This window comes from Cladosporium halotolerans (assembly GCF_011745625.1).
Source record: "Cladosporium halotolerans strain TM138-S3 chromosome Unknown Sca3, whole genome shotgun sequence".
Taxonomy (NCBI): domain Eukaryota; kingdom Fungi; phylum Ascomycota; class Dothideomycetes; order Cladosporiales; family Cladosporiaceae; genus Cladosporium; species Cladosporium halotolerans.
In genome coordinates, this window is record NW_027191454.1 from 781389 (window position 1) to 800703 (window position 19315).

Below are 19315 nucleotides of genomic sequence, written 5' to 3' on the forward strand. Positions count from 1 at the left end.
TGATGCGTTTAGGGGAGACAAATGATGAGTCTGGGTTGTTCCTCAGCGACGCGGCAGAACATGGATCGGTTTTGGACTTGTTGGTACACCACGTCGAAGCGCAGATGACGACAAAGGAAGCTTACAAGCTCCTCCACAAGAAATGTCGCCTATAGCCATACCTAGTCGCATGGCCATCTTCAAGTGTTCATGCTGCGATCAGTCCGTTCACAATGCAAAGTTGCGAGCCGGTGGGTTCACTCTACAATCGCTTTTAGTGCCGTCAGAAAGACACGTGGAGCATCACAATGGCAACAGCACAGAAAATAGACAGAACGATTGAGATACGAGAATCTATTAAAACCAAGAGAAAACCTGCAGACGAGAGAAGCAATCGCTCCCCTCCTCGGCATCAGCCTCCAGCTTGCGTGAAGCCTAATCCGTCGCGTTCGTGTAAACCATTCTTCCATCAAATAGGGCGCTGCCAACAGCGCCAGAACCGCCATGGTCACGTCTACAGAGATGAAGCTGGTCCAGATGTGTCGTTCGTCATGCCGGGACAGGAAAGCGCCAGGAGGGAATTTGGACAGTACGGAATATGTTGGGTGGGGTCGTGTCGGGTGGTGGGGGGTCGCTGGTGGGTCTCCAGTGTAGGGTATCGGGTGTGGATGCGAAATTTTGGGATGCTTGTGCCAAAGTGTATTCGGCGAAGCCGGTCGGACGAGTTGGGCATGGGATCGCTGGTGCAGGTGCAAATGAATGCTGTGCTGGATCGATGCTGGTGCTCGTGCTGGTTTTCGGGGGGTGGTGGTGCAGCGGCGGTTTCTCCGGTGTCTCGTCTCACTTGTCCTCCTCTGAAACGGACCTGGTACGTTCCATACCGCTATTGCTGCTTACTTACCTTGGCATGTCTGCGAAGGGGAATGTGGGATTGCTCTTCGGACCATGCGGCTGCAGCTTCGATATGCTCGCCAAGCGAGTAACAGCTGACTTCACTTCGTGAACACAGCTCTTTACATGTCCATGCTGTCTCCGCCGTTGGCGAAGTTGAAGTTCTGCTGCTGCTGCTGAGCGCCGAAGCCGAATTGGCCGTCCTGACCCTGCTGAGGAGCCATCTCGTTGACCTCAGCATCGCCCTCGTCATCGGAGAAGTACTTCTCGATGATGGTGTATGCCTTCATGTAGATCTCCTCATTGCTGTTGTTCTGGCAGTCGTGGATCTTCTCCATGCCACCGCAATCCTCGATGAACAACGCGAACTTGTTGACAGCCTCGCCGTTGCCCTCCTGGGCCTCCTTGTCCATGTCACCGACCTTGAGAATGTTCTCGATACCATCAAGAGCGACCTGGATGATCTTGTTGTCGGGGCAAGCCAGAAGCTCGCAAAGCGGTTTGATCGCACCCTGCTCGACGAGGAGGCGGATCTGATCGGGCTTCTGGAGGCCGCCGGAGGTGGCGTTGGAGATGGCCCAGCAAGCCTCCTTGCGGGTCTTGAAATCGCCGTTGCTGAGAAGATGGATAAGGGGAGGGAGAAGACCGTGGTCGATAACGGCCTGGATCTGAACGCTGTTGCCAGCAGTGATGTTGGAAATGGTCCAGCACGCCTCCTTGCGGATGCCGTCCTTGGTAGAGCCGAGCAGAGACAGAAGGGCGGGCAGGGCGCCGCAGTTGATGATGAGCTGGGTCTGGACATCGTCACCAGTAACAATGTTGCCGACAGAGCGGAGGGCGGGGGTCTGGACAGAGGTGGAGGCGTGCATCAGCAGCTCCACCAGGCGGCGGGGGATGTTGGCCTCGATGACGGCCTGGATCTTGTCGTTCGCACCGTCGGAGAGGTAAGAAATAGCCCAGCAGGCATCGATGAGAACCTCGTCGTCGAGGGAGTAGACGAGCTTGGCAAGAACGGGAAGAGCGGGAGCAATGGTGTTCCAGTCGGGCTGAGGGGTCTTGCCGCGGCAGAAGTTGCTGAGTGTCCAGGTAGCGTTCCTGAGCATGCTCAACTTCCTGCTGTCACCAAGGAGGCGGACAAGCGGAGCGAGCGCGCCCTGAGCGAGCACGTAATCCCTGCAGTGAGGGCTGTCACCAGCAATGTTACCCAGCGCCCAAACGGCCTGCTCCCGAACATCAGGCTCGGGGCTGCTGAGCAGCTCAACAAAGATGGGAACGGCGCCGGCCTCGATGACGACCTGAGTCTGCTGTGCGGAGCCAGAAGCAATGTTGGTAAGGGCCCAGGCGGCCTCGAACTGCACAAGAGTGTGCGGTGAGCGGAGGAACTCGACGAAACGGCTGACGACACCGGTCTCGATGACACGCTCGATGGGCGGGTTGCGCTCCTTCGAAAGCAGCTTGCGGAACTTGGTCGTAGCGGCAATCTGGTCATCAATTTTATCGGAGAAAACACCCTGGACCATAACAGGGAGGTCCTCGTTCAGCTGCGAATCTCGTCAGTGAATGTCCAAAAGCATCCCCTGTCTCCAAATCTTCAGATATCGACATACCGCACTCTCGGTGTTTGTGCCCTCATCGTCACTGTCCGGTGCCGCGCCGAGGGAAGCGCCAGGGCCGCCCTCGCCACGGCCACCAATGCCTCTCCTCTTGGCAAGGTTCTCCTCGCGCTTCTGCTTGCGGATCTCAACCTGCTGCTCCTCGCGACGGCGGCGCAGCTCATCGGGCTTGAAGGTGTTCTTGGCCTTGAAAGTCGTGCGACGGTGCTCGGGAATATAGCGGTCCGCCATGATGAATGTGTGATGTGTGGCCGGAAGAGCCTGTGCGTGTGCTTGTCTGGGGTGGCCGACACGTGGGTTCTCGGAGATGTCTTGGCGGGTTTTGTTGTAGAGCCCGGCAGATGTTGCTCGGTTGGTGTGTGGTTTGTGGCAGGGGGATGGGCGGCTTGGGAGAGAAGAAGTTAGGTCAAAAACAACAGCGTGACGAGACTGGGAGTTCTGAGTAGTGGGGCTGCCTGAGCACGGACCCTGTGCAAAAGCCGCGCTGAATTCACATAACCTGGAATAATGCAGGTGAGCCGCTGCGCCAGTCACCTGCCGGCAGCCCTGCGCGCACTGTGGTCTCAGTCACGTTCCCATCATTCATTCCTGGCATTACAAGCTACATTATGTATCACATCTGTATCTGTCACATCTGTATGTGATGTCGTTGCCATTCCCTTTGATTTGACCCACCACCTATCGCCGAGATTTCAAGGCTAGCGAGAGATTGTTGCTATGCGTACGCCGCTAACACGGCCGCCGCCTCCCTAAATCAGCATGCCTAAGGCTGCACTCTGCCTTGATCATCACCTTCTCTTGTGTTGTAATGCGCGGAGGCTGCACTGCCTATGCTAGACGCAGGCGTCCCTTCACGCAATTCTTGGTCCTCAACATTAGCAATTGCTTTTGGCCAATCTTGGCCGCCCGTAGCAAGCGTAGCGTCCAGATCAAGACCCTCGTTGAACCATCTTTCTCGCCGTGTTGTGCCCCGCTGACTACCCTCGAGAGCGCTTCTGGCGGCCCTCGTAGTACGTACGCGCTTTGCCTTGGGGCCATCGCCCATGATTTCACCCAGCCGGGCGCGCTGCTCTTCGAGTGATACATCATACTGCACAATCGACCGCACATAAGGTGCGAGGTCGAGGACGATCGGCTCGAGTGGGCCGTCGAAAACAGACATTTCGAGGCCGCTGGCGTTGGAGCTGCTGGGTGGCGCAGAAATCGCATCGAAGCATACGAAACTCGAGCGGGCCAATGCAGGTTTGTTGCCTTTAGCGACATGTTGGATGCATCCGAGCAGATTCGACGGCTCCACGGTCCGGTTGACGGCAGTCGTCGGGCACAATGAGCGGCAAGCCAAAAGCGCCGAGCTGACTGCCAGTTTCGCAGGCATGTCGTTGTAGATCATTCTCTCGTTGCTTTCCAGCAAAGCCATGCCTTCAATGTAATGCGATCGTGACTTCGCAGGGATTTCCGGCAATGAAGCATCCATGGTTGAGTGGGTCGAGTACACATCCATTGCGCTGAGGGCATCTGCCATCCTGCCCATGTCTTTGAGCGATGATGGCACGCTGCTCAGTTGGGTTTCTTGACTCGATCCTCTTTCTGCTCTCCAGCCGATCAGAGTCGTTGGCTCAACGCCAAATTCATGCCAGGCAAGAAGCGCGGCGTCTTCATCGACCGTGGTCTCGGCTTGGACAAGGCCCATACCGTCCTGAAAAGTATCTTCACTGATGATCCGCAGCTTCCTGCCCCGCGCATCGACATCAGAACCAGGCGGGTATCTTTGGTAGATCCAGCTAAGCCCGCCCTTGGGATCGCCAACTCCCATTTGGCACCAAAAGTCGAGCTCTGAAATGGTCGCCCGCAAGTCAAAAATCTTGGACTCGAACAGTGAAGATACTGCGTCTCGTTTGAGAATATGCCCCTCCATGGCTGCAATCAGCAGCATGAGGTCGATTGACGGATCGGGCGATGGTGGCGCGAAGCGAAGTATCGCATGCAGTGACATGGCCTGCAAAGGTACCAAGTCCTCGTCATTGCAGGTCATGATGAACGGTCGCTTCGAGGATGCCAATAATTTGAATACCGTCGTCCAGAAATCCTTATCTTCTCTGAACAAGATGTCGACTTCTTCAAGCAGGATTAGCGATTGCTGTTGGTCTTTAGTAGGCTGCTTGAGTGCTTTTTGCAGCTTCTCGATCGTCTGGGTCTTCTGTGCCGTCACCTTTGGTTCCACTGGTTTTGCAGCAGGCTGTTTCTTGAAGAAAGCACTCATTTTGCCTTGACGGCCGCTTTCCAGATCTTTCTGGAAAGCCGCGTCCATCTGGCTTCGATCTTCAGACGCAGAGAGCTCGCCTGGATTAACGCCGTGGTGCCTCACGATGTGATTCTCAGTCATGTCTCCCACTCTGTCAACGACATCACGCCCACTACGTCGCTCAGCTGAACTGATCTCGAAGATCTGGAAACCAAGTTCTCTTGCCACCGCATAGGCAGCGGCCGTCTTGCCGCATCCGTGAGTCCCGCTCAAGAGCACAGCATTGCTGACTTTAACGCCATTCGATGTTTGGACCATCGACTTGAGTTGGCGTTGTCCTAGCGGCTCGTCCAACTCTACGAATTTAGGTTGAGAGTCCATGCCTTGCAGATCGGCATCGTCGTCTACAAGGAAGTCATCCAACTCGTCGTTTTGACGTCGTCGCTTCTTCTTAGCCTTCGCAGCAGGCTTGCTGGCTGGCTTCGCAGAAGGCACTGCTTCAACAGCATTAATGGTCAGAGACTTGAGCCAGTCTCTTAGGGCGGCCATTTCGCTGATTGGCTGCAGAACCTCGTCCGCTGTTGTGGGTGCATACTTGCTTGTCCAGCTTTGCATCTCACCTCTACAGTGATCGAAGGCCGAAAGACACTCGGGAAGACAATCGTACAGTCTTTGCACGCCAGGATGAACCGTCTTTGGTGTGTTTGTCGAAAGCATCAATTCATCTTCGTCCGGGTCACGCAAAGGTGCTCTCAGTTCAGGAAAGACACGGCTTCTGAGATACTCGCCCGATAGCAGCAGTTGTTTAGGCAGTCGCAAGTCGTGGCGAGGGCCGGCGAAGCCATCCGACCGTTGTTCAGGTTCCGGCTCGGGGTTTAGTGTGCTTGTGAATATGTTCAGGACAGACTCGCGGGGATTCATTGGCTGTGTGAACTGCTTCCGCTTGCGCTTGCTTACTGATTGTAGATCGTGATGGATTTGAAAATGTTCGTCAAGCCCACGCACGTGAGCTTGAACTCTGTCAGGCCATGCGGGATCCTTCGCTCCAGGATGTTTTACCATAAGGCGATCCTTCAGCAGAGCCGATCCGACAGCGTAAGGAACTTCTTTCGTGGACTCGAATGTGCGCTCCTGAAACGCCTGGTTGCGGAGCTTTCCTGGAGTTGATGCAGACGCCTTGCGAGGTGATTCCAGCTTCATCGCAGGCTTTTCGGCTGGCTTGCCGCTGAAGAATGGATGTGTTGGCTTTGCTGATTTTGTCTTTCTGTTCGTCTTCTGCTTCTTCTGGCTCGCCGCGGGCTGTGGTATCCGCTCTTCACCATTGCAAACCCGCTCAATCAGCACCCCGATATGCCTTCCACTTTCCTCTCCATCTTCTTTCGCATACTGCAAAACCACGATGCGAGACTTTGGCGGAGCTGGCTCCTTTGCTTTCCGAGGACGCCCTCGCCTCTTCGTCTCTGTGTCCGATTGTTTTCCATCTTCTTTCCCTTTCCCGCCAGGAGAGCTCAGCTTTCCTCCCGCGTTGAGCTTCATCATCTTTTTCGGCGGCGTCTTGGGCCCTGGCAAGGAAATTGTAGGCTCGGCATGATGGGCGCTGGTAGCCTCCATGTTTGAGGGTGGAATGACCACATGTGGTGAGGGTGGTCCGATTGCCGTGTTGGAAGCCTCAGCATCGGACCTGCCTGCGACTGAATACCCGTCCGTCTGAAGGTTATTGTCATTGCCGCCGTTGTAGGAGGCGTGTGAGTTCGTACGCCGGCGTTTCCGACGGCCATGATCCGCGTACTCGTCCAATGTCCCTTCCTCTTGATGTTTGTCGGCTGCTGAGGGCAGATATGAATTTGGTATCTCCGCAGCTGGATTTAGTATCTCGGCCAGAGTCTTTTGACCCTGTGCTTTACCGGCATCCTGTTTCGGCTTCCTGCTTCTCGGAGCTCCCTTGGGCTTCAATTGTGTGGTAGATTCACCCGTCTCTTTCGCATCTTCGTGTGCGTTGGCATCAACACCTGTATTCTCATGCATCTGCTCATCCCCATGATGTTCACGGCTCACTATTGGTTGGCAGCCTTGTAAAGTCAGATCTGTACCATCAGCCTAAGAATTCAGAACATACCATTCGGCCGAGTGAAGAAAGGATGCAAAGCATTGCCACTGTCATTTTGCAAGTTCATGACAGCAGCCATGAGCCCTCACGACACGTGGTATCCCCAGTCCTCCACAGTCGTGCAATCGCTGAGCGTAGCCAAAATCGCCGCCCTCTTTAAAGTGCCGTTCACTGAAGCCAATAAACGACGCGTCTATTCCCCAGCATCACGTCACGCGTTCGCGCAGTGCTAGCGGCGGGCGGCTGACGGTGACACCCGTTCGGCCCGTGAACTCTCCAGCTCGCCAAGGCCGAGGACCTGCAGCGCGCTGGAACTTTGGAGCAGAAAGTTTTGGGCGTCTTGAGGACGAAGAGCTTGAAGCAATTAAGGCACGACGTGCTTACAAAGATGAGCGTGATGGAGGCGCCGTACACGATTGCCTCGCTACCCAAGCCTCTGGACGCTGAAAATGGCAACATTTATGCATCCCCAGTCTACAGTTTCCGCGGCCTCAAGAAGAGAAAGCGGCACGAGGTTGTCGTCGGGGTCGACGGAGAGAGCTTGAACATCTACAATGTACGAGTGCCAGGAAACAGTGCGCACAAAATTCATGCTCACAATCGACAGGTTCAATCGCAATCAGTCGTCGCGTCGTACGCAATCCCGCCCCAGTCGCATCTTTGCTGCCCGCCTTCCTCGGTCTACCTTCGAAGAAACGGAGACGCCCCGGCCGAGAGACACACATATGCTGCGCTGAAGGATGCACGCACGCAATCGAAATGTAGGATTGTTCGCTTTGTTGAGCGCATTGGTGAGGGTGCAAGTTTTGCTGCACCCATAAAGAGCGAGGTAAAGCTGCAGCATGCGCCTTTCGCACTCGAAGCGCTGCCGCCTGCCACCGAGGGTGTAGCGCCGACCACACAACTTCTCGTCTCTTACCACGACGGTACTGTGGACTGTATCACTCCAGACGGTGGTCGCATCGACTGGAAGTACACCGGAGATGGCATCACAACCCAGCAGGTCGAGCAGGCTACAACGGTGGACTTTGATACTGCCAGGAAGGGTATCTTGAAAGAACGCCAGGATCTTGCCACTGCTGTATCCGCGTCGATATCCGGATCATCGCTACTCTTCATGCGCATCGCACGTACGAAGAAGGAGGCTGCTTTGCAAATCTTCAAAGTCCGCAACGCTTCCCTTCAGCAAGCCGGTAGCTCTATGTCTGGACTGGACTTTCTCGAATCAATTGTCCTTCCAGAAAGCTCGAGGGAGTCTTCGGACGAGACTGCGTGGGAGGTGCATGCTGCGACCGGACAGATCACTCAACTATCGGGCGGCCGTTTGACTATCTACGATTTGACTACGCTCAGTCCTCGCATCCAAGTCCGACTTGGTAACAGCACCGAGCCAATCATCTCTTCTACACGCACATCGACATCTACCATTTTGACTATCAGCACTGGCGCTGCAAAACTCTACGAATCAAGATTCGGCTCCATGCAAGCATCAGTGCCCCTGAGCTCATCCTCCACTGCTGGGCAAAGCAAAAAGCGCAAACGCGAAACCAGTTCAGACGTTGATGATGGCGTACGGGTTGTTTCCAGCTTCTCCGATGTCGGACTTGTCGCTGCCATTGATGGCACTCAGCTCATTTCCTTCCAAATCAGCGGCGAAACCAGGGAAACAAAGCGAGGCCGAGCCGCTGGTTCTTCCTTGATTGACGCGATTGGGAAAGCTTCGCGTACAAGCTCCGAGCCTTCCTCGGCTGCAGGAAATCAATGGGAACACTGGAAGGCGAACGTGAAGAGGCTAGCAGACGCGAGTGATGTGGATGCCCTGGAAGAATTTCTTGTCAAAGATCTCGCTTTGGTCGCGACAGGCGGAGGTGATTCGGAAGACGACGTTTTTCAGCTTTCGACGGAATCATTCGACCCAAACAACGTCGATAGGCAGAAGGCTTTGTACTTGCTTGGTGTGATATTCGCAAAACCTGGGGAGGCCAACAACCTGGCGCTTGCGGTACGCTCACCTATCATCATTCAGTGGCTCGCTTTGGCTGGCTTCTTGACTGCGGACTACCTTTCCAAGACCTTCCAAAAGCCTGTCGGTGTAGGTGAGCTTGCGCGTGCGCTCGGTACGGCTGACGAGAGCTTCGAGCTGCTCCACGATTTGATCGAGTTGCCCGTTTTCTTCGAGGTCGAAGAAGTGGTCGAGGCGCTGAAGATTGTCATCGAGTCGCTTGACACGCCTTCATCCGATATTTCTCAGCTCGCTCTACCTCCGCCAGCGCCCACTGATGCGGACATGGACATGGACCTAGGGGATGCTGACTCCAATTTCGAAGTCGAGACTCGCGCCGCTGAGAAGGAGCTTCACCACGCTTTCTCCGCCCTTCAAAACGGACTCGAAGTGCGAAGCCAGTCTCTCCGCCTCATTTTTGCCCGGCTGCGCTCGTTCTCACAGAAAGCTGTGAAGGCCGCCCTGCGCGAACGCTTGTCCCAGAAGGAACTGGTCTTCTTCATCCAGGTGCTCCGTATCGAGCTCGCGGAAGGTGGATGGACATCGCGCTACATCGATGTCGGCAACGACGAGTTCGCCAACCGCATCGAAGCCAGCGACAAGCAGCCTGGCAGCACCGCCGAGCATGTCAAGGGCCCATCTGATCAAGCCATTCGCCACATCGGTCAGCTTTTGATGTGCGCCATCGACGCAATCAGCACCAGCGGCTGGCTCGTCGGCCTAAGCGGCAACGTCGACACCACACAGGAGATCCTGGATAGCGTCCGGGCCGAAGTTTCCGCCAGCCTCGAGGGTTGCATCGAAGCAAAGACTCTCGAGCGTCTTCTCGCCGAGCTTGAAAAGTATGCCGACGACGCCGCGAAGGCAGGCATCTCCGCCGTCCCCGCCGACGACCTTGAGGCGTCTGCTCTGCCTCTGGGCTGTCGCGTTGAGGGACCTAGGAGGAGCACTAAGGAAGGCAAGAAAAGCAAGCTGGATATTGCGAGGGAGAAGGATCTGAGGGTCGGCAAGTACTCGATCGATAGGATCCGCATTTGATAGTAGCCCGAATGGGGAGGCTGTAATTTACAAATTGTACAACATTCTGTGGTCTTCAGCTCGTTTACGGTGTTTGGCACCGCCGTTCCTACCACCCAATATTCTTTCGGTTACAATCACGGGTTGCGATTTCATGATTTCTCGACAGGGTGTAACCTTTCGATGTCGGCGATACACGCAATCGATGGGCGCGGCCGTTAGCTTAGGATCAGGGTTGGGGTTACCATAGGTCATCGAAGGGTACTACGAATGTTCACACTTCACGCCGTCCTATAGCAGATTAACCAAGGATCATCTTCCATGGAGAGGCGCAATCGATATCCTGTTGCCCTTTATCACAAGTAAATACCATTGTTGAGCTAGATAGATCTTGTCACGTTCCCAATTGCAGCTCCCAGGTCGAAGAGTATTGTGGGTTTTAATCAAGTTGCAAGCTCAAAGTCAATCGTTTCTCAAAGATTATAACCTCAGGATGTGGAATTCGCCAGCAAATCGCGAATGTCTCACTTATTACTTCCAAGCGATCAATTGATCCATATCTTGAGCATCTCATCATATAAATTTTGAGTGATAGTACTCAGTAAGGACGAGAAAAGCGGTACCCCAACCCTAACCCTATCAGCATCGCCCTAACCCCAACGCCCTTCTCAGAAAGCCGGCCCTGGAATTTCTGGCACGAGTCTCGCTCCGCAGCCTACCCTTCGTGGTAGGGTAGTACCCACTCGCGCGTTCACATCTTCGACTTAGTTCACGCTGGCCGCCGACTACTTCAAGATCCTTGATGCCCGATGCGGACATGTCGTCACTTTCAGGCCGGTGCCTCTCGACCCCGCTCATGATGCTGGAGAACGACGATCGTCAGCGCTCGATGTCACCTTGTCGATGCTACACCGAGGCGGCACAGGTCGGCTACATGCACAAAGCATCATTTGAGCTAAGCATTGGCTAAGAGAACGAAGCTATTCTTATGGTCTCCACCGATGTCTTGGAGCTCGTGCAGCTGAGGTCGCGAAGAGATCGTATAAAATCTTACTGTGATCCTCTGTCCAATATGTCAAGCACGAAAGGAAATATATGAGGATTCAGTTCATAACGATGATTTCAATCTTCCAGTGCACTCTCCTTCTGTGCTTGTCGACATTAGTGCTCTCACAAACGGACTACTCCCAATATGTGAACCCACTCATTGGGTCCGAGGGACCTATTGAAGGTCTGGCTTTCGGCGGCGGCGACATTTTCGTGGGAGGCGCACTTCCCTTCGGTGTTGTCAAAGTCGGCATCGATACCTACGAGGATAATATAACGATGAGTGTGATCAATGGCGGATATACGCCGAATGGGCGCGTCACTGCTGTCAGCATGCTTCACGAGAGTAAATCAAAGTCCTCAACCTTGATCGATAGTGAATACTGACAGGCTCAGGCGGTACCGGAGGAGCTCCAAAATACGGTGTTATTCCTCAAATGGCACTGACAGACATTAGCCCACCGGTCAACTTGCTCGACAACACTACATACTTCCAGAGCCGTATTGGAGATGACACGGCTGAGGTGGGGTACTTCAAGACCCAACTCGAGAATGGTGTCTCAATCGAGCTGTCCGGTGCCAGACACAGTGGCATCATGCAGTATACGTACCCGCCAGCTGGGGAGAAGCACGTCCTCGTTGACGTCTCACATTACCTCCCAAGCGAAGGAGGCGGTAACAGTGTGCAAGTTTTTCTGGGCGGCGAGATACGCCTGGAAGAAGATGGCAAGCAGTACAGCGGCCATGGAACGTGGGGCGGTGGTTGGAATGAAGGTGCACCTTTCACCGTCTTCTTCTGCGGAGAGTTCGAAAACCCACCGGACCAGGCACGAACCTTTCGTGGGCGCAACACGGATCCCATGATAAGGTATCACACCTTCAGCAACGAGCCACTCCAGCAACCCGTATTCGGCAACAACAGCGAAAGCTCTGGTATGCTGAACGATCGAATCGGAGCGCTTTTCACTTGGAGCAACTCGTCTTCCGGCACCGTAAAGTCGCGCGTTGGAGTATCATTCATCTCGGTCGAAAAGGCATGCCACTTCAAGAACGAGGAGATCCAGTCGTGGTCCCTGGATGATACGATTGCCGCTGCGAGAAAAGAATGGAACCGCGACGTCTTCTCCAAGATCAAAGTCTCCACCAAGCCACCGCAAAACCGGACGAATCTGGTGCTCTTGTATTCCAGCCTCTATTTCATGCACCTCATGCCGTCCGACCGGACTGGTGAGAACCCGCTTTGGGACTCGGGAGAGCCGTCGTGGGATGATTTCTACACCGCTTGGGACATTTTCCGCTGCACGACCACGTTGTACCACATGATCCAACCGGCTTACTACGAGGAGATGATACGTTCTCTCATCGATATCTGGCGATTCGAAGGGTACATGCCTGATGGTAGAAGCGGCAACTACAACGGGCTCGTGCAAGGTGGAAGTGACGCCGACAACATCCTCGCAGATGCTTACGTGAGGGGTCTGAGAGGCAAAATCAATTGGACCGAGGGCTACCAAGCTATGGTCAAAGACGCTGAAGTCCAACCATACAATACCTTCAGCTTGACAGATCCCTCTGGTAGCGTCAAGGAAGGCAGAGGAGCATTGAATGACTGGATCCCACTGGGCTACATATCTTCCGATCGAAGCACCCGAGCCGTCTCTCGCTCTGTAGAATACGCCTTGAATGACTTCGCTCTCGCTCAAGTTGCAAAAGACCTGGCTCCAGAAGATGTGCAAAAGTATCTCAATCGCTCGGCACAGTGGCAGAATATCTGGGCTCATAATTTCACAACCCTCAACTTCACTGGCTTCCTCGCTCCACGCCTGGCAGACGGCACCTTCAATCTGACCGATTACAATCCGGCCCTGTGCGGCGAATGCGAGTGGTCGTCGATCTCGTACGAAGGAACGCCTTTCGGTCTGTTGTCACCCACGGCTCTCTCTAACATCAGTATCGTCATCTAATAACTTCGCAGAATACTCCTTCAACGTCCCACACGACATGGAAACCCTGATCGACTTCATGGGCGGGCCGACAGATTTCGAATCCCGCCTCGACTACATCTTCAAACCCGGCACCTCGCAGCAAGACCTGCGCGAGAACGGCGCCGGCATCACGACGATCATGAACATCGGCAACGAGCCTGACTTCGCCACACCCTACGAGTACCACTATCTGAACAAGCAGGCCAAGTCTGTCCGTCAGACTCGACAGTTGGCAAATCAGTAGTAAGTTGATGTTTTGGCATCGGACTTCGAGTCTTGCACCTGCTGACTACATTTAGCTTCCATGACGCCCCATATGGCGTGCCAGGAAACTCTGACGCCGGCGCGTTGAACTCCTGGCTTATTTTCCAGATGATCGGCTTCTACCCTGTCGTGACTCAGAATGTGTTCCTCATCGGCTCACCGTGGTTCGACGACATTAACATCACCGTGAACGGCAATGCAACTCTGCGCGTCACGGCCAATGGGCTTGACAATGAAGCGGAAAGCTACTATGTGCAGAGTGTGAAGATAAATGGGGAAGCTTGCGATAAGAACTGGTTCGAACATGATCAGTTGATGAACACGGGAGGAACGCTGGAGTTTGAATTGGGGACCGAGGCGAAGCTTTGGGAGACGCGTGAGGTGCCGCCTAGTCCTGGACATTTGGTGTTGTGATATGGATCTTGATAAGACATGACCTGTTTTGGGGTATCGGTCTTTAATAATTTAATAATACATCTTCTCGGCCTTCTCTGTTGTGCGTGGCACGAAAGGTTTTAAGGCTAATGCGACGTAGTTATCCGACCTTACAAGGTTTGGATCTTAAGTGGCCTTGCCGTTCTTCATCCTTTCCCTCAGCCTGTTCTCCTCTTCCACCACCCGCTTAGGCAAAGCGGCACCAATGCCCATAAGGACGAACGGGGCCCACTTCCAGCGGAACGGGTTGATGACAATGACGAAAACGAACCAGTACATAAGTTCCGCGTACGTGAAGAACTCGAACGCACCCGTCGGCGCTCTCTGCTTCACGAACCGAGTAAAATCAATCCACAGCTTCATCAAACGCTCGTTGGGCCGGCTCAGTGGATCCACGAGGAACATGAGCAGGAAGCGCGTGTAGATGCCGATGTGGTAGTTGCCGACGGTTCCGATGGCGTTGACGTACGTGCAGTTGTTCGCACAGATGTCCATGTGGCCAGGCGGGAAGACCTGCAGGTACCACGACGGCGGCTGGTAGTTCTTCTCGAAGCAGTCGTCCGGCAGGAAGCCCAGGCTCGGCCGCTCGTAGCCCGTCGCCATGATGCACAGGTCGCCCTCGATGTGCTCTTGCTTGCCCGGGCCGCCTTTCGGGACGCCCTGCGAGCGGTGCTTGAACATGATGCCGGTCTCGGTGAAATGCAGGATGTCGCCGCGGAGCCAGTCGGCGCGGCCGGAGCGGACGGTGTCGAGGACGCCGGAATTTACCATGGGGGTTTCGGTGAAGATGCCTTTGCCGCTACCAGGAGGAGGGGCGAGGTCCGCGAGATCGCGGTAGAAGAAGATGCGGAGAAGAGACTCGGGGATCCAACTGAATATTGTTTCGGAGCCGAGGATGTTGAGAGAAAGAATGATGTCGATGACCGGATTGCGTGGGATGATCCATCTGCGAGTTTACGATTAGCTGCTAGTCGGGGAAGGGGTTGAGGTGCTGACATACTTTTCACTGCGTGCAAGAACGTAGGACTTCTTGGCTTGCTCGTGCTCAACAAACTCGAGCGCTTCAATGGCTGAAGCGCCACCGCCAATGATCAAAACCTTCTTGTCCTTCGCAGTCTTGCCGTCAAGCTGAGAGGAGTGGTAAATCGGGCCCTTAAACTTCTCTTGACCGGGGACGTGTGGCGTCTTGGGATCGCCACAGGTTCCAACAGCGGCGATAACGCCATCGTAGCGACCTTGAGACGGATCATTGATGATCCAGCGCCCTTGTTCGTCTTTGTAGATTTTCTCAACTCGCGTATCGAACTTCGTCTTGTCTTGCAGGCCGTAGCGCTCCCAGAGTCGCTCGATTTCGCTGACGATTTGCTTGCGATCAGGGTAGCCTTGGTTCCACTTGACGCTGGGGTGGAAACGGTACATCAGACTATGAATCTGAAGACCGCTGGTGTTGTTGACCTTTGCCCAAATGCCGCCAACTAGTAACAATGTGTAAGCAAGAGCTCATTGGTGTGATCGACGCAATGCTCGGAACATACGAATATCACGGCTTCCAGCCTCGAAGATCTGGACATCGAATCCATGACCCACGCAGTGCGAAGCAGAGGAGACGCCAGTTAATCCAGCGCCAATGATGGCGATTTTGGGTCGAGAGAGGTCTGCATTGGGAGGCGGAGCGTTCGGCGAGAGGAAAATATCCAGAAGGTTTTGCATCAGAAGGTATATGAATTGAAACGGACTGTTGAAGAGCTGCTGCAGATAGGACTGCAGCGTGCTCTGCGTAGAGGCTCCCATCTTGACCAGGATTGATCAATTGAGAGGACTTTGTTGTATGCGAAGAAGGTGAGAATTGAAGAAACGATAGCTCTAAGGAGACATTGAAAATCCACCGGCTCAACACACGTCAGGATGGCCGCGGATGTGGAACTCGTAAATTCGTCAGAGCTGCTCGCACGTGCAAGGATGGTGACGGGTGGACGGAGGGAAACGTCATGATCGCCAGCATGTGAAAGCGCACAGTTCACCTCTGCCTCCACTCTGTGCAACGCTGCCAACCTCCTTGTGCGCCGCGGCATCGCATACTTCTTCGAGCAGTTTATAGACTGTTTCTTTGTGCTCGCTCCTCTGATCTACATTGTTCCTGTCTATTTGTTATATCGTCATATCTCATTCAGCCATCAACAGCCATGGAGAACCCCGTACAAGAAGTCGCCGGCGTCGTGCACAAGCTCACCCAGGGCTCTCCGTCCGAGCAAGAAGAGACGATCAACACCTACTTCACGCCCAATGCCTCTTTTACCCACCCATTCTGCCGCACCGGTAGCTTCGAAGGAAGCAGGACCCTGATCCACGCCATCTACCGGTGGTACAAGATCTTGAGCCCGGAGATCAAGCTTAATGTGAACAGCGTCGGTATGCCATTGGATAGCTTGCTCTCCTGACATTTTACGACGAGAGCTAACATATCCCGCAGCTTACGATGAACCTCGCATGCTTATCTACCTCAACATCACCCAGCTCTTCTCCATCTGGTTGATTCCCTTCCACCACGCCAATGTCACCTTGACCACCGAGCTTCAGCTTGTCCGCCCGCCCAGCAGCCGCAAATACTACATCCAGTCGCAAAACGACCTCTACCAAAATGACCAACTCATCCGCTTCCTCATGCCATGGGGCGTCGGTAACCTTCTTGTGCACATTTGGCAGTACTCGTCGACGCTCATGTGCGTGTGGGGAGCCTTCCTGCTCGCGCCGATGACCCGCCTTCAGCAGAATCTGTCCGAGAAGAGGGCCGAGAACGGATCTTTCAGTGCTGAGGATGAGATAAGGGACCTGGTGTCTTCGGCGATGGAGGGCGTGGGATACAAGCAGCCTTCCAGTGGTAGCAGCAAGAGACGGTCGAACAGCGCGGGTGTCAATGGGAATGGCAGCGGCAGCGCGGATGCGGGCGCGAGTGCAAGCGGCAACGGCGGTGTACAGCAATTTGGCAACATGCAGGTTGTTTCTTGAGAGTCGTCTTCGGCGTAAGGCGCCTTCTTGCATCTCCGAGGCGCTCTTCCTTTACCCACGGCCATTCGGGACACTCCCCCCAGCCAAAAAGTCAAAAGTCAGGATATCGGCTTTGCGTAATCACTAATCCCACCGGTAATAGGATCAAAATAAGATGTGTGTTTGCAATATCTACCAATTGTACAATGAAATCTAAGGCATTGTATCACTGGACTCGGAGAGCCCGCCATGGACTGTTGTTTCAAGCTTGCCGAGACGATCCTGCCGTTGCTCTTCAGAGTGCGGCTTCCTGCAGGTACATATATTCAATACGCCACCTTCCCACGGGCAAAGCTTACCGGGATCCTAAGGAAAGCGTTATGTAGTCCACCCAGCGACCGTAGGGGGCCCTCCACGCTCCTCCAGCGCAGTGCCAGGTCTGTTGTGCTGCGTCCTCTTCATCATCAACATCATCAACATCATCAGTCACCTTCATTCTCCCCTCCCGTCTCCCTTGTCTTCATTGCCTTCCATTTCATCTCAGTAGAAAGAAAACCAGCACCAGTCTTCGTTTGCACCTTGCACCTCCTCACATTACTCAACCCGAACCTTCCAATCGGCATCCCGAACCCGACAATCACGCCACCCGAGCCTCAGTTACCCTCCCACGATGTCGGACAGCGCTCCTCCCGCCGCCAACCCACCGCCGGCCGAGGCCAAGGAGAAAGAGCCTCCCGCTGCCCCGGAAGACAAGGAACCGGAAGAGGCTGAAGACGCCGAAGCCGAAGCGGAGCCTGAGGCGCCTGAAGACAAGGAGAAAGAGGCCAAGGAGAAGGAGGGCAAAGACCACGAGACCGGTGCCAAAGAGGGCGATGCCGGCGCCAAAGCTCCAGGTGGTGGACATGCTGATGCTCATGGTCCGGGTGGTGGAGGTGATGCATCTGCCAAAGGACCATCCGGTGGAGGACACGATTCTGCCAAAGGCTCTGCCGGAGACTCTCATGCCGGCGGTGCAGCAGCCGGAGCCCACGGCAAACCGAAAGGCTCGGCAGACAAGCACAAACATCCAGCAGCAGCAGGTGAGCCCGATAGCCATCGTCCCACTCGAGGAAAGAACCGAGCCACTGACCGCCAGCAACAGGCGGAGCAGCCGGCAAGCACCCTCACGACAAGAAGAAACACCCCAAACCCGCTCCTGCTGCAGGCGACCATGCCGCTGCCGGTCAGTCCACTCCCACCCTGTCCTGCCCTCTACCCTCACTTCACGCCACCCTCCCAAACGAACCAAGCCCCCAGCCCAGCATACCCCACATCATACCACAACAGCACATCTATCTCATCCCACCGGCGACGGCACCCGTCCCGCGCAGTCTTTCTCTGACATTCATCGCACCCGACAGCTCCGCCAGCAGCCTCAGCCTCGGCCAAACCGCCCGCCGCCGCCATGTCTTCCGCCCCTGCTCCCGCTGCCACGCCTCCGGTACGTCAAAGGACATTCACCGATCATTCTGGGCAGGCGATAACTGTTGTGCAGCCTGCTTCTGCGCCGCCGTCGCCGCCTCCTGAGAAGGTTGAGGAGAAGAAGGTGGAGGAAAAGAAGGTTGAAGAGAAGAAGCCGGAGGAGGAGAAAGCGGATGAGCCCAAGCCAGAGGAGAAGAAGGTTGAAGAGAAGAAGGTTGTAACGGAGGAGAAGAAGCCTGAAGAGAAGAAGGCTGAGGACAATAAGACGGAGGAGAAAAGGGTTGTTGTCGAAGAGAAGAAGCCAGAGGAGAAGAAGATTGAAGAGAAAAAAGTGGAAGACAAGAAGCCAGAGGATAAAAAAGTTGAAGAAAAGAAAGTGGAGGAAAAGAAGGTCGAGGAGAAGAAGGCAGACCCAACCCCTTCAGCCGCCGCAACGCCCGCCGTCGCCGTCACCGAGGTCGTCAAGAAGCCCAATGAGGTACCCAAAGCGCAAACGACTGTCATTGAGGAGAAGAAGTCACCCGCCGAAACGCAGTCGACAACGACTACCACCATCGTCGACACTTTTGCCATCGCCAAGCCCGTTGGCATCTTCACACAGTACAAGACCATGACCTCCACCAACTTGACGCTCACCAAAGACCTCGTCACCGATTCCACCGGCAAGACCGTCTTCAAGGTAAGCACTCAGACGACTTTAACCCTGTAACGCATGTTGACGCCCATCATAGATCTCCGGCAATGACTTCGTCGACGGCTCCACCCACGACACCATCTTCACGCTCCGCCGCAAGTGCGGCTTCGCCTCGTAGTACGGCGCGCCGCCGCTCAAGAAGGCCATCGCTACAGCCGTGGACAGCAAGCACACCCACGAAGACACTTTCAAGATCAAACGCCTCAAAGACGACGCTTTCGAGTGCTCGTTCGTCAACGCATTCGCCGCCGCGCAGACCAAGTTCTTGTGGCGCAAAGACGGGAACGTGTACCTCGACACCCTCGGGACGGGCGCCATGGTTGCTCAGGCGCAGAAGGGCGGCACCCTGCATGTTACTGGCGGCGTGGATATGCTGACTGTTGTTGCTTTGGCGGTTGTGGCCAGGACTTGGACTGGGAAGGGCCGTTGTTCTTGCGGTGTCATCTGATCTCTTCAGTTTGCGCTCCCCTCTCGGCTCGGGGTGGGTTGGAGGGCTGAGTATCCTATGATGCTTCTTCTGCGTTCGGTAGCTGGTGTTTGTGTTCAAGGCTGCAATGACGGGACACCTACACCTTGGATTAGGCGATAGAGAC

The 19315-nt window shown here is 54.8% G+C and overlaps 7 protein-coding genes across 7 annotated transcripts; 4 read left to right on the forward strand and 3 right to left on the reverse strand.

The window, feature by feature from the left end:
* Positions 1-306: 306 nt before the first annotated feature.
* kapA (Importin subunit alpha) lies at positions 307-2879 on the reverse strand. The gene is made up of 2 exons (XM_069369867.1): positions 2478-2879; positions 307-2411 (listed from the first exon to the last, which is right to left on the reverse strand). Exons 1-2 carry the CDS (start codon positions 2712-2714, stop codon positions 993-995), a joined length of 1656 nt encoding a protein of 551 aa, XP_069233232.1. The 5' UTR covers positions 2715-2879; the 3' UTR covers positions 307-992.
* A 367-nt stretch (positions 2880-3246) lies between these two features.
* Positions 3247-6980, reverse strand: WHR41_01262 (uncharacterized protein; the record flags this gene model as incomplete). The annotated part of the gene is made up of 2 exons (XM_069369868.1): positions 6842-6980; positions 3247-6794 (listed from the first exon to the last, which is right to left on the reverse strand). Exons 1-2 carry the CDS (start codon positions 6909-6911, stop codon positions 3247-3249), a joined length of 3618 nt encoding a protein of 1205 aa, XP_069233235.1. The 5' UTR covers positions 6912-6980.
* Positions 6981-7175: 195 nt separating this feature from the next.
* WHR41_01263 (uncharacterized protein) lies at positions 7176-9935 on the forward strand. Its single transcript, XM_069369869.1, has 2 exons — positions 7176-7388; positions 7440-9935. The coding sequence occupies exons 1-2, from the start codon at positions 7221-7223 to the stop codon at positions 9870-9872; spliced, it is 2601 nt and encodes an 866-aa protein (XP_069233234.1). The 5' UTR covers positions 7176-7220; the 3' UTR covers positions 9873-9935.
* Positions 9936-10967: 1032 nt separating this feature from the next.
* WHR41_01264 (uncharacterized protein) lies at positions 10968-13631 on the forward strand (the record flags this gene model as incomplete). The annotated part of the gene is made up of 4 exons (XM_069369870.1): positions 10968-11244; positions 11295-12815; positions 12874-13126; positions 13183-13631. 4 exons carry the CDS (start codon positions 10968-10970, stop codon positions 13559-13561), a joined length of 2430 nt encoding a protein of 809 aa, XP_069233237.1. The 3' UTR covers positions 13562-13631.
* On the reverse strand, positions 13487-15485 carry WHR41_01265 (uncharacterized protein). The gene is made up of 3 exons (XM_069369871.1): positions 15118-15485; positions 14583-15057; positions 13487-14528 (listed from the first exon to the last, which is right to left on the reverse strand). The coding sequence occupies exons 1-3, from the start codon at positions 15371-15373 to the stop codon at positions 13709-13711; spliced, it is 1551 nt and encodes a 516-aa protein (XP_069233236.1). The 5' UTR covers positions 15374-15485; the 3' UTR covers positions 13487-13708.
* Positions 15486-15519: 34 nt separating this feature from the next.
* Positions 15520-17049, forward strand: WHR41_01266 (uncharacterized protein). The gene is made up of 2 exons (XM_069369872.1): positions 15520-15991; positions 16053-17049. The coding sequence occupies exons 1-2, from the start codon at positions 15766-15768 to the stop codon at positions 16586-16588; spliced, it is 762 nt and encodes a 253-aa protein (XP_069233239.1). The 5' UTR covers positions 15520-15765; the 3' UTR covers positions 16589-17049.
* A 188-nt stretch (positions 17050-17237) lies between these two features.
* On the forward strand, positions 17238-19170 carry WHR41_01267 (uncharacterized protein; the record flags this gene model as incomplete). The annotated part of the gene is made up of 6 exons (XM_069369873.1): positions 17238-17646; positions 17709-17789; positions 17980-18047; positions 18102-18707; positions 18760-18839; positions 18888-19170. 6 exons carry the CDS (start codon positions 17238-17240, stop codon positions 19168-19170), a joined length of 1527 nt encoding a protein of 508 aa, XP_069233238.1.
* Between the last annotated feature and the right edge of the window lie 145 nt (positions 19171-19315).

Bases quoted from the DNA above. Each gene is read 5' to 3' on its own strand.
- WHR41_01266 (XM_069369872.1), top strand. From the start codon at position 15,766: ATGGAGAACCCCGTACAAGAAGTCGCCGGCGTCGTGCACAAGCTCACC. The intron at 15,992-16,052 runs GTATGCCATTGG...CATATCCCGCAG, and splicing joins GCTTAATGTGAACAGCGTCG to CTTACGATGAACCTCGCATG.
- WHR41_01265 (XM_069369871.1), bottom strand. From the start codon at position 15,373: ATGGGAGCCTCTACGCAGAGCACGCTGCAGTCCTATCTGCAGCAGCTC. The intron at 15,058-15,117 runs GTATGTTCCGAG...CATTGTTACTAG, and splicing joins GGCTGGAAGCCGTGATATTC to TTGGCGGCATTTGGGCAAAG. The intron at 14,529-14,582 runs GTATGTCAGCAC...GTAAACTCGCAG, and splicing joins GTTCTTGCACGCAGTGAAAA to ATGGATCATCCCACGCAATC.
- WHR41_01263 (XM_069369869.1), top strand. From the start codon at position 7,221: ATGAGCGTGATGGAGGCGCCGTACACGATTGCCTCGCTACCCAAGCCT. The intron at 7,389-7,439 runs GTACGAGTGCCA...CACAATCGACAG, and splicing joins AGAGCTTGAACATCTACAAT to GTTCAATCGCAATCAGTCGT.
- kapA (XM_069369867.1), bottom strand. From the start codon at position 2,714: ATGGCGGACCGCTATATTCCCGAGCACCGTCGCACGACTTTCAAGGCC. The intron at 2,412-2,477 runs GTATGTCGATAT...CGAGATTCGCAG, and splicing joins GCACAAACACCGAGAGTGCG to CTGAACGAGGACCTCCCTGT.